This window comes from Ranitomeya imitator, chromosome 7 (assembly GCF_032444005.1).
Source record: "Ranitomeya imitator isolate aRanImi1 chromosome 7, aRanImi1.pri, whole genome shotgun sequence".
Taxonomy (NCBI): Eukaryota; Metazoa; Chordata; class Amphibia; order Anura; family Dendrobatidae; genus Ranitomeya; species Ranitomeya imitator.
The window spans coordinates 177,001,920-177,016,102 of NC_091288.1; the positions used below are offsets into that span (position 1 = coordinate 177,001,920).

General features: G+C 44.7%; 1 protein-coding gene across 2 annotated transcripts in view; it reads right to left on the reverse strand.

Moving 5' to 3' along the window:
* The window catches only part of ABCC1 (ATP binding cassette subfamily C member 1 (ABCC1 blood group)), a 145,878-nt gene extending 143,708 nt beyond the window's left edge, over nucleotides 1–2,170 (reverse strand). Inside the window, exon 1 of one of the 2 annotated variants that reach the window (XM_069734092.1) lies at nucleotides 2,030–2,170. In XM_069734092.1, coding sequence (XP_069590193.1) covers nucleotides 2,030–2,071 — 42 coding nt within the window. In that variant the 5' untranslated portion in view covers nucleotides 2,072–2,170. The remainder of the gene's footprint in view (nucleotides 1–2,029) is intronic. The other variant, XM_069734091.1, reaches the window with a different exon arrangement.
* Nucleotides 2,171–14,183: the final 12,013 nt, after the last annotated feature.

A 14,183-nucleotide genomic window follows, 5' to 3' on the forward strand; every position in this document is an offset into this window, starting at 1 on the left:
TCTATTATACTTTTCCTCTGATTGTTCCACTAATGGTTTTAGATTACAAATACTGATGTAAAATACTGATGTGTGCACGTCGCCTTAGGGTATGTGTCCACGTGCAGGAAACGCTGCGTGTCTGACGCTGCATAGAGCCGCAGCGTCAGACACGCAGCGTCCAGATGTTACAGCATAGTGGAGGGGATTTAATGAAATCCCGTCTCCACTATGCGTGGTAACACGCACGCGGTGGCCCTGCGACTCCGGACATGCTGCGTGTCTTTTCAGATCGAAGAATGTCCGTATATCTTGCGGCGACGCTGCGTCGCCGCAAGATATAGCACAGGGCCCTATGGTTGGGAGCGATGATGCCGGATGTGTGCTGTGAACACATCCGGCATCGTCGCGTCCCAGAAAGGGGGTGGGGCTTACCGCAGAGCGGGTTTGCGGCTCCGACGATACCGCCGGCCATCCTGAAAGTGGACACATACCCTAAGGCCAAGTTCATGTAAGGCTGTCGTCACATTAGCAGTATTTGGTCAGTATTTTACATCAGTATTTGTAGCCAAAACCAGGAGTGGAACAATTAGAGGAAAAGTATAATAGAAACACGGCACCACTTCTGTATTTATCACCCACTCCTGGTTCTGGCTACAAATACTGATGTAAAATACTGACCACATACTGCGAGTGTGACGGCAGCCTTATACAGTGGATCAGCAATAGTCACCAACTCTTGGTTCACATTCAAAGGTGGACATTCCCTTTAATTATCCTGAACTGCTGATTTATACACAGATCATATACACAGAAAAGGTGGCAAATGCTCCAGAAGTGGAATCTGGTCACACGGACCCCCCGCGCCCCCGGATGATCACACACGGACCCCCGCACCCCTGGATGATCACAGACGGACCCCCGCCCCCCTGGATGATCACACACGGACCCCCGCACCCCTGGATGATCACACACGGACCCCCGCACCCCTGGATGATCACACACGGACCCCCGCACCCCTGGATGATCACACACGGACCCCCGCACCCCAGGATGATCACACACGGACCCACAGACCCCCGCACCCCTGGATGATCACACACGGACCCCCGCCCCCCTGGATGATCACACACGGACCCCCGCACCCCTGGATGATCACACACGGACCCCCGCACCCCTGGATGATCACACACGGACCCCCGCACCCCTGGATGATCACACACGGACCCCCGCACCCCTGGATGATCACACACGGACCCCCGCACCCCTGGATGATCACACACGGACCCACAGACCCCCGCACCCCCGGATGATCACACACGGACCCCCGCACCCCCGGATGATCACACACGGACCCCCGCACCCCCGGATGATCACACACGGACCCCCGCACCCCTGGATGATCACACACGGACCCCCGCACCCCTGGATGATCACACACGGACCCCCGCACCCCTGGATGATCACACACGGACCCCCGCACCCCTGGATGATCACACACGGACCCCCGCACCCCCGGATGATCACACACGGACCCACAGACCCCCGCACCCCTGGATGATCACACACGGACCCCCATACTCCTGGATGATCACACACGGACCCCCGCACCCCTGGATGATCACACACGGACCCACAGACCCCCGCACCCCTGGATGATCACACACGGACCCCCGCACCCCTGGATGATCACACACGGACCCCCATACTCCTGGATGATCACACACGGACCCCCGCACCCCCAGATGATCACACACGGACCCCCGCACCCCTGGATGATCACACACGGACCCACAGACCCCCGCACCCCTGGATGATCACACACGGACCCACAGACCCCCGCACCCCTGGATGATCACACACGGACCATACACGCATGGAGTTCTGGTGCCCCTCCTGCAGTCCCGCCCACCCCGCCAGCCCCTAAGTACTGACAGCACGTTACACCCTGCGCACACGGTGAAGCGCACACGGTGAAGGCTGATGTCACCGTGTGAGGGGCCGGGAGTGATGAAGGGAACATGCAGGATGGAAACCGGCAAACTCTTACCCAGAAGCGCTCGCTGCCGTCATAGCTGCAGAAGGCTTCCATTCCGGGCGGCGGGAGGTTCCTCTGGGGGCGGCCGGCTCCGGGCAGCTGGGGAGACACAAATACGAGCTCTCCCTACATAACAGCGCGTCGCCTGCCACTGCCGGCACACACACTGCTGATTGGCTGATCCCCGCCGCTTCTGCTCGGGCACTCAGCTGATTGGTTACATCTCGGCGTTTTCCGGTTCGCTCATTGGCTGCACATCACGCCGAGCGCCTGGTGACGAAGGCAGAGAATAATATCTCACGGCCGCAGAGGGGGCGTGTCCGTCAGTGACGAGCGGCCGGTACACACCTGAGAGCTGCCGCCTCCCGCACATGGTGGTGCCCGTCGGCCTGCGCACACCGTCACCGGCCACTAGGGGCGCTGTCAGGGACTCTGCTGTGCAGATGATAGGGCTGTGTCTATGGAGCTCACAGATAGGTGCGCACAGTGCTGAAGGTTAGCGATCAAAATGCCACTGTGTGACGGTACCCTTAGCACTTCACACAGTCAGTATATTACCTCAGTATTTGGTCAGTATATTACCTCAGTAGTTGGTCAGTATATTACCTCAGTAGTTGGTCAGTATGTTACCTCAGTATTTGGTCAGTATATTACCTCAGTATTTGGTCAGTATATTACCTCCTGTAGTTGGTCAGTATATTACCTCAGTATTTGGTCGGTATATTACCTCAGTATTTGGTCAGTATATTACCTCAGTATTTGGTCGGTATATTACCTCAGTATTTGGTCAGTATATTACCTCCTGTATTTGGTCAGTATATTACCTCAGTATTTGGTCAGTATATTACCTCAGTATTTGGTCAGTATATTACCTCAGTATTTGGTCAGTATATTACCTCAGTATTTGGTCAGTATATTACCTCAGTAGTTGGTCAGTATATTACCTCCTGTAGTTGGTCAGTATATTACCTCAGTATTTGGTCAGTATATTACCTCCTGTATTTGGTCAGTATATTACCTCAGTATTTGGTCAGTATATTACCTCAGTATTTGGTCAGTATATTACCTCAGTATTTGGTCAGTATATTACCTCCTGTAGTTGGTCAGTATATTACCTCAGTATTTGGTCAGTATATTACCTCCTGTATTTGGTCAGTATATTACCTCAGTATTTGGTCAGTATATTACCTCAGTATTTGGTCAGTATATTACCTCAGTAGTTGGTTAGTATTTTACCTCAGTATTTGGTCAGTATATTACCTCCTGTATTTGGTCAGTATATTACCTCAGTATTTGGTTAGTATATTACCTCAGTATTTGGTCGGTATATTACCTCAGTATTTGGTCGGTATATTACCTCAGTATTTGGTCGGTATATTACCTCAGTATTTGGTCGGTATATTACCTCAGTAGTTGGTCAGTATATTACCTCCTGTATTTGGTCAGTATTTTACCTCAGTATTTGGTCAGTATATTACCTCAGTATTTGGTCAGTATATTACCTCAGTATTTGGTCAGTATATTACCTCAGTATTTGGTCAGTATATTACCTCAGTATTTGGTCGGTATATTACCTCAGTATTTGGTCAGTATATTACCTCAGTATTTGGTCGGTATATTACCTCAGTAGTTGGTCAGTATATTACCTCCTGTATTTGGTCAGTATTTTACCTCAGTATTTGGTCAGTATATTACCTCAGTATTTGGTTAGTATTTTACCTCAGTATTTGGTCAGTATATTACCTCAGTATTTGGTTAGTATATTACCTCAGTATTTGGTCAGTATATTACCTCAGTATTTGGTCGGTATATTACCTCAGTATTTGGTCGGTATATTACCTCAGTATTTGGTCAGTATATTACCTCAGTATTTGGTCAGTATATTACCTCAGTATTTGGTCAGTATATTACCTCAGTATTTGGTTAGTATTTTACCTCAGTATTTGGTCAGTATATTACCTCCTGTATTTGGTCAGTATATTACCTCAGTATTTGGTCGGTATATTACCTCAGTATTTGGTTAGTATTTTACCTCAGTATTTGGTCAGAATATTACCTCAGTATTTGGTCAGTATATTACCTCAGTATTTGGTTAGTATTTTACCTCAGTATTTGGTCAGAATATTACCTCAGTATTTGGTCAGTATATTACCTCAGTATTTGGTCAGTATTTTACCTCCAGTATTTGGTCAGTATATTACCTCAGTATTTGGTCAGTATATTACCTCAGTATTTGGTCAGTATATTACCTCAGTATTTGGTCAGAATATTACCTCAGTATTTGGTCAGTATTTTACCTCTAGTATTTGGTCAGTATATTACCTCAGTATTTGGTCAGTATATTACCTCAGTATTTGGTCAGTATATTACCTCAGTATTTGGTCAGTATATTACCTCAGTATTTGGTCAGTATTTTACCTCTAGTATTTGGTCAGTATATTACCTCAGTATTTGGTCAGTATTTTACCTCTAGTATTTGGTCAGTATATTACCTCAGTATTTGGTCAGTATATTACCTCAGTATTTGGTCAGTATTTTACCTCTAGTATTTGGTCAGTATATTACCTCAGTATTTGGTCAGAATATTACCTCAGTATTTGGTCAGTATATTACCTCAGTATTTGGTCAGTATTTTACCTCTAGTATTTGGTCAGTATATTACCTCAGTATTTGGTCAGTATATTACCTCAGTATTTGTAAGCCCAAACCAGGAGAAGAACAATAGAAGGAAAAGTATAATAGAAACATATGCACCACTTCAGTATTTATCACCCACTCCTGGTTTTGTCTTACAAATCCTGAGGTAAAATACCAAATACTGACATACCCAAGTCATGGACAAAACTCACCAATGTAGATCTGTGAAAAATTCTAATATCACTCGGATGCCATTTTTAATTACATTTTTAAATCAGTTTTATTTTTCATATGAGAAAAGCTGATAAAACTCGGATGATTAAAACTGACCAAATTCTGATGAAAATTGTTTCTTTTTTTGAGTATGAAAAAAAATCATTAACGTGTGAATGAGCCGTAATGGTAGAAAACGTGTAAATAACATATCCATTAGTTACCTGTCGAACAGCCGCGAGACATGCACTGCAAGGACGTGAACATATTTTTCGAGCACGCCGAAGACTTTTGGTTAGCACCCGAGCATGCTCAGATAACACCTAATCCGTGCACGTTCGCTCATCACTACCGGTGAGCGCTGAGGAAAGTGTGCCGGCGGAATGGTGGACCGGACGTCATCAATGCGGGAGTGATAAATAGGTGAACAATGCTTGTATTATTATTATAAAACATTTCCTGTTCTTAGAATATGTTCTCAAAAATCTCAACCAACCCCTATAAGACTGATATTTACGTGGACAGTTTCATTGTACAAGGACAAGGACAATCACACAAGCAAAGTAAATCAGGTAGCAGGCAAAAAAGGCACATGGGAGCTTAATCCCCAAAGCAAAGACGCCAGAAGTCTGTCATAAATTGTTTTGAAAAGTTGCACCATGAAATGTGGAGTTGTGCAAAAAATGTTATGACTTTTGGCGTTTTCATAACAGTTTTGCCCTGCTTTGCCAAGATGAGTGGAGATGGAGCGTGGCGGGGCATGATAATACAACTTGTCTAATTCACGACAAGCTGCAGCGCCACCTTACGCCAGAAATCTTACTTCAGTCTCTGGCGAGGTTTTTGGTGAGGTGCACCCCACTTGTCGGACACTCTTAGGCATTAGTAGCAAGTAGATTAGGCATCTGCCGAGGTCCCAGCTCCCCCAAGGGCCCCCAGCCAGAGGTGTGACACTAATAGCGGCACACCAAGCAGCCACTATGGGGCCCATGAGTCAGGAGGGCCCAATGCCACTGCTGCCCCCGCTCCCCCTGCATTCAACTGTATCGGCATTACGTTTTTTTGGTCGCCGCGACATTGCATTAAAATGCAATAACGGGCGATCAAAAGAACGTATCTGCACAAAAGTGGCATAATTTTTTTTCTTTTAGCAAAGTTTGGAATTTTTTTTCACCACTTCGATAAAAGAGAACCTAGACATGTTTGGTGCCTATGAACTCGTAATGACCTGAAGAACCATAATGGCAGGTCAGTTTTAGCATTTATTGAACCTAGCAAAAAAGCCAAACAAAAAAACAAGTGTGGGATTGCACTTTTTTTTGCAATTTCACCGCACTTGGAATTTTTTTCCCATTTTCTAGTACACGACATGGTAAAACCAATGATGTCGTAAAAAAGTACAACTCATCCCGCAAAAAATAAGCCCTCACATGGCCATATTGATGGAAAAATAAAAAAAGTTATGGCTCTGGGAAGGAGGGGAGCGAAAAACGAACACGGAAAAACGGAAAATCCCAAGGTCATGACATGAAGGTGATATGGAGGACTATGGGGAGTGAATTATACTATATGGAGGACTATGGGGAGTGTATTATACTATATGGAGGATTATGGGGAGTGCATTATACTATACGGAGGAATATGGGGAGTGTATTATACTATATGGAGGACTATGGGGAGTGTATTATACTATATGGAGAATTATGGGGAGTGTATTGTACTATATGGAGGATTATGGGGAGTGTATTATACTATACGGAGGAATATGGGGAGTGTATTATACTATATGGAGGAATATGGGGAGTGTATTATACTATATGGAGGACTATGGGGAGTGCATTATACTATACGGAGGAATATGGGGAGTGTATTATACTATATGGAGGACTATGGGGAGTTTATTATACTATATGGAGGACTATGAGGAGTGTATTATACTATACGGAGGAATATGGGGAGTGTATTATACTATATGGAGGACTATGGGGAGTTTATTATACTATACGGAGGAATATGGGGAGTGTATTATACTATATGGAGGACTATGGGGAGTTTATTATACTATATGGAGGATTATGAGGAGTGTATTATACTATACGGAGGAATATGGGGAGTGTATTATACTATATGGAGGACTATGGGGAGTGTATTATACTATATGGAGGACTATGGGGAGTGTATTATACTATATGGAGGAATATGGGGAGTGTATTATACTATATGGAGGACTATGGGGAGTGCATTATACTATACGGAGGACTATGGGAAGTGTATTATACTATATGGAGGACTATGGGGAGTTTATTATACTATACGGAGGAATATGGGGAGTGTATTATACTATATGGAGGACTATGGGGAGTTTATTATACTATATGGAGGATTATGAGGAGTGTATTATACTATACGGAGGAATATGGGGAGTGTATTATACTATATGGAGAACTATGGGGAGTGTATTATACTATATGGAGGACTATGGGGAGTGTATTATACTATATGGAGGACTATTGGGAGTGTATTATACTATATGGAGGACTATTGGGAGTGTATTATACTATATGGAGGACTATGGGGAGTGTATTATACTATATGGAGGACTATTGGGAGTGTATAATACTATATAGAGGAATATGAGGAGTGTATTATACTATATGGAGGACTATGATGCACTTTATACTATATTGAGGACTATGGAGCAAATTATACTATATGAAGGACTATGGTGCACATTCTACTATATTGAGGGCTATGGAGAATGCATTATTCTATATGGAGGACTATGTACAAATTGAACATGTAGAGGAAGTCAGAGATTAGCTGCAGCCCGAACTTCCTCTTCATGTTCAATCCATCCGAAGGCGGGGACAGTGACGCCAGCTCTGATTTGGTGCTGGACATCACATGTCATGCAACCTCACTGTCACTATTGTAGGGGTTGTCCTATTAGTGGACAACCCATTTTATGAATCAGGACTCCAATATACTCCCTCATCAAGACAGGTGAGAAAGTTTCTGATCTTGATGAATTGCGGCCGTGATGTGCTAAAATAACAAAACAAGATGGACGTATTAAAAAAACAGAACATATCAACAATGTGATGTGTATGGGTTCCATGATTGTCCCCCAGTGACATACAATAAGTCAGGAAATGAGGATCAGGAATGTTATATTTCAACATGTACAGTCATTATGATCTCCCGAGAGATGCATCATTTAACGGTTTGTTCCCCTCTTCCCATTGAGATATGCAGGATGTCCCTAAAGTCTGGACACACAGGCGAAAACACACATTTTCAAGAAATGAAATTTATTAGCAAAATTGTATTCAATTGGAATGTTAAATAATTTCTTCAATATGATTTCCGTCATTTGCGATGCAAAGGTTGATTCGCTTTTCAAAATTCTATTATAATTGAATTAAATGAACTAAAATGATAGTGAGAATTCCTATGTGTCCTTTAAGGACACCCTGCACAAGCGCTCATCTAGCTATCACCAGTGTTAGTGGTGGGTTTCCTCTGCATTCTCCAGTTTTTTATCCACACTCCCAAGGCATACAGATCATTTAATTGGCTTCCTATAATATTGTCCTATGATATTATGAATGGCATTGCTGTCCATACTGTATGCTGGACAGAATTGGTGCTATTTAGGCAATGGAAAGTACATTACATGTAGAAAGTATTGGAACACTAGTCTAGATCATTGAGTTCAGGTTTCTCATTCAGAGACAGGCCAGAATCTCTCTGAGAAGAGACCGCACAGGTCGAACTGGGACTAGCTCAGCCATGTGAGAATAGCCAGGGTCTACTTTGTTTAGTTGGCACCTGGACAAAGCTAGGGATTTGGGGTTCATGGTTTTGTTTTTCGATACTAAGCACCATGTCAAAATAAGCGTCACACTGTTTTGACACAAGAATCTAGTGTCTGTGTGAACGCACCCTACTGCGGAGCGTGGATCCCTAAAATAGTTAAATAACCATTCGAGTAAGGCTACAACAACTTTGGCCATGTGATATTAAGTTTGCAATGTCACGCAGTGAAGATCACAAATAATAGTGCATTGGTTACTTTGAAACCTTGCAAGATTACATTTTTGCTGACTGCAACCACATTAATGATCATTATTAGCAATTTAGCTTTCGATTCTTGAGAACACAGAGGATTTTTAATAAGAGATCAATTGCAAAGTTGCTTGTTTTTATAAGGAATATAAAATTTTACCTATTTATAATCTTGACGCAACCCCTTTAAGATTGCTTTCCTCTTTAAAGAGAACCTGTCAGCAGAACTGTGCTCAGTAACCTACAGACAGTGTCAGGTCGGCGCCGTTATACTGATTACAATGATACCTGGTGGTGAAATACATCTTGTGGTTATTGTTTAATATTTTATTTTCAGTTTTGAGTTAATGATATGCTCGTGCTCCGGGGCGGCCTGTGATTAGATATTCATAAGTATTGGCTCTAATAGGTCACTGATCCCTCACTGACCCGCCCCCTAGTTTACATAATAAATATTGTATATACTAAAAAAATCACCTGTGCTGCACTATGGTAGCATGTGTAATGTGCAGTTCAGAGGCGTAGCTAGGGTTTCGGTTCGGGGGGGGGGGGGGGCAAACTTCTGAGTGGGCCCCTAACCAGGTAACATTGATTACAACTGGGTGACGCACCCTAAGGCTGCCGTCACACTAGCAGTATTTGATCAGTTTTTTACCTCAGGATTTGTAAGCCAAAACCAGGAGTGGGTGATAAATGCAGAAGTGGTGACCTGTTTCTATTATACTTTTCCTCTAATTGTTCCACTCCTGGTTCTGGCTTACAAATACTGATGTAAAATACTGACCAAATACTGCTAGTGTGACGGCAGCCTAATAGTGGAGGAGAACCTCAGCAGATGACTGCGCTGTTGCTGAAAGTAATCTATATACAAAGAGCAACATTGATATTACCGCCATAAGGTCAGTGGTAGATACCAGTCCTACAGAACATACAGTGGGGCAAAAAAGTATTTAGTCAGTCAGCAATAGTGCAAGTTCCACCACTTAAAAAGATGAGAGGCGTCTGTAATTTACATCATAGGTAGACCTCAACTATGGGAGACAAACTGAGAAAAAAAAATCCAGAAAATCACATTGTCTGTTTTTTTTTAACATTTTATTTGCATATACAGGCAGCCTGTATAGTATAATGCACCCCCATTAGGCAGCCTGTATAGTATAATGCACCCCCATTAGGCAGCCTGTATAGTATAATGCACCCCCATTAGGCAGCCTGTATAGTATAATGCACCCCCATTAGGCAGCCTGTATAGTATAATGCACCCCCATTAGGCAATCTGTATAGTATAATGCACCCCCATTAGGCAGCCAGTACAATATAATGCACCCCCAATAGGCAGTCTATTATAGGGAGGATATTGTTGTAGGGAGGACTGAAGCTGGCACTGTTGTAGCGATGACTCTGATGTACTCTCGCTGGCACTGTTGTAGAGGGTACTCTGGCTGGCACTGTTGTGGGAGGTACTCTGGCTGGCACTGCTGTAGAGGGTACTCTGGCTGGCACTGTTGTGGGAGGTACTCTGGCTGGCACTGCTGTAGAGGGTACTCTGGCTGGCACTGCTGTGGGAGGTACTCTGGCCTGCACTGCTGTTGGGGGGACTCTGGCTGGCACTGCAGTAGGGGGTACTCTGGCTGGCACTGCTGTGGTTGTACTCTGGCTGGCACTGTTGTAGTGGGTACTCTGGCCAGGGCTGCCACTAGAAATTTTGGGGCCCCATACTGGCAAAATTTTCGGGGCCCCCTTGAAACTCCGCCCAGGCTCCACCCCAGCCCCGCCTCCAGGCTCCACCCCAGCCCCGCCTCCAGGCTCCAGCCCCGCCTCCAGGCTCCACCCCACGAACTGTCCACAATCCCACCGCTCTCGGAAAATCTCCACTTCTCACCTATCACACATTGACAGTTCCCATCACCAGATCACACATATAGCCGGCAGCTTTTGTTTTGGCCAAAAGATTTTTTTAAGCCACCACCATAACACGGTAGACACTTTTGGCCGGGCCCTACTCTACTGTAACCTACTAAATATTTGTTAAAATATGCAATACAATTTAGGTATATTTTTATTTATTTTTCAATTTTTAAAATGACCAATAATACTACATACAAGGAACAAATACCACAGCACTATGACCAGATGACATATTACCACCACAGTGATTGAATAATATAAAATACAAGGAACAAATACCGCAACACCATGTCCAGACCGCATATTACCACAAATGACTGAATACTACAATACTGATCAGTAATAAAAAAAAACCCACAATACTATCACCATCAGTGCCATTATGCACAGGAGATCTGTAATTAGTATGCAGTGTCTGTGTACAGGTAATACAGTGATCACCGGTGACATTACACACAGGAGCTCTGTATATAATGTATAGGTAATACAGTGATCACTGGTGACATTGTACACAGGACCTCTGTATATAGTATACAGTGTATAGTGTCAGTGTATAGGTAACACTAGTGGCGTATCCAGGGGGGGGGCAGCCGGGGCATGTGCCCCGGGCGCAGCCAACAAGGGGGCGCCAGCAGGCCACCTGATGCGGTGGTCCAAGGAGGAGGCTCCCCTTCGGTGGAATTCTCAAACATTGCCCCTGAGGCAAGCATCTGCGGCCCGAGGTGCACGCTAGAAGAGGAGGCGGCACAGAGCTCTGGGACTTTCGCAGCTGCTGGAGACGAGAGCTGCCCACAATGCATTGCCATTGATACGCAGTGACTTCCGACCCCGTCCAGTGCCCGGAGAATGAGCCGTGCATCGCTAAACAGGAAGTGTGCACTGTGCAACACCTGGAGCAAAGGATTGTGGGGGCTGGGGGGATGCAGAGCCTGGCTGGAAGGACAAGGTATGGGCTCTAATATACTGCGTGGGCTGCTATATATTACATGGCTGCTATTTATTACGTGGGCTCTGCTATATACTACATGGCTGCTATTTATTACGTGGGCTGCTATATACTACATGGCTGCTATTTATTACGTGGGCTCTGCTATATACTACATGGGCTGCTATTTACTATCTGGGCTCTGCTATATACTACGTGGGCTGCTATATACTACATGGACTGCTATTTACTTCATGGGCTCTGCTATATACTACGTGGGCTGCTATATACTACGTGGACTGCTATTTACTTCGTGGGCTCTGCTATATACTACGTGGGCTGCTATATACTACGTGGGCTGCTATATACTACGTTGGCTGCTATATACTACATGGGCTGCTATTAACTACGTGGGCTTTGCTATGTACTACGTGGGCTGCTATATACTACATAGGCTCTTCTATATACTACGTGAGCTGCTATTTACTTCGTGGGCTCTGCTATATACTACGTGGGCTGCTATTTACTACGTGGGCTGCTATATACTACGTGGGCTGCTATATACTACGTGGGCTGCTATATACTACGTGGGCTGCTATATACTACATGGGCTCTGCTATATACTACGTGGGCTGCTATATACTACATGGGCTCTGCTATATACTACATGGGCTGCTATTTACTACATGGGCTCTGCTATATACTACATGGGCTCTGCTATTTACTACATGGGCTCTGCTATATACTACATGGGCTCTGCTATATACTACATGGGCTGCTATTTACTACATGGGCTCTGCTATATACTACATGGGCTGCTATTTACTACATGGGCTCTGCTATATACTACATGGGCTCTGCTATTTACTACATGGGCTGCTATTTACTACATGGGCTCTGCTATATACTACATGGGCTGCTATATACTACGTGGGCTGCTATATACTACATGGACTGCTATTTACTTCATGGGGCTCTGCTATATACTACGTGGGCTGCTATATACTACGTGGACTGCTATTTACTTTGTGGGCTCTGCTATATACTACGTGGGCTGCTATTTACTACGTGGGCTGCTATATACTACGTGGGCTGCTATATACTATGTGGGCTGCAATTTACTACGTGGGCTGCTATATACTACGTGGGCTGCTATATACTACGTGGGCTGCTATTAACTACGTGGGCTTTGCTATGTACTACGTGGGCTGCTATATACTACATAGGCTCTTCTATATACTATGTGGGCTGCTATTTACTTCGTGGGCTCTGCTATATACTACGTGGGCTGCTATTTACTACGTGGGCTGCTATATACTACGTGGGCTGCTATATACTACGTGGGCTGCTATATACTACGTGGGCTGCTATATACGTGGGCTGCTATATACTACGTTGGCTGCTATATACTACATGGGCTGCTATTTACTACGTGGGCTGCTATATACTACGTGGACTGCTATATACTACATGGGCTGCTATTTATTACGTGGGCTCTGCTATATACTACGTGGGCTGCTATTTACTACATGGGCTCTGTTATATACTGCGTGGGCTGCTATATACTACGTGGGCTGTGTTATATACTACGTGGACTGCTATATACTACGTGGGCTGCTATATACTACGTGGGCTGTGTTATATACTACGTGGGCTGCTATATACTATGTGGGCAGTGCTGTATACTACTATGTGGGCTGTGCTGTATACTACTGTGTGGGCTGTGCTGTATACTACTGTGTGGGCTGTGCTGTATACTACTGTTTGGGCTGTCCTATATACTACTATGTGGTCTGTGATATATACTACTATGTGAGGACTGAAACAAGGCCAAGGGGCTGGATGGGTGCAATGTTCTGATTTCTGCCCCCATAATGTGCTCAGATTTCTTCTGCCCCCCCTAATGTCCTGATTTCTGCCCCCATCCCTCCCATATGTTCCTCAGATTTCTCCACCACATGCAACTGCACCCGGGAAGGGAGGGGATGGAGGCAGGAATCAGGACATTATGGGGGCAGAAGAAATCTGAGATTATAGGGGGCAGAAATCTGAGGGGGGGGCCAAACTGATCTTTTGCCCCGGGTGCAGGAGGAGCTAGATACACCTCTGGGTAACACTGACTCACCAGTGACGTCTCTAGGTGAAGTCCTTCATCTTTCATCCAGCACAGACCGCCATCACTTCATCCAGCCAGGACTCGTCTCTGCAGGAAATAAAACAGTTATCTCGAGTTCCGCTTGTAGAACACATTACTTAATTTTCCCAACTTCTACATTACACCACATGAAGAAGGCAACATAGTATCACTCTACACAGTAACAGGACCGCCTCCCCATTTAAAACAGTATACTAAAAAAATAAAATAAATACATCACTGCAATAATAATATCCCTTAATTAGCCCCTATGGTAATAT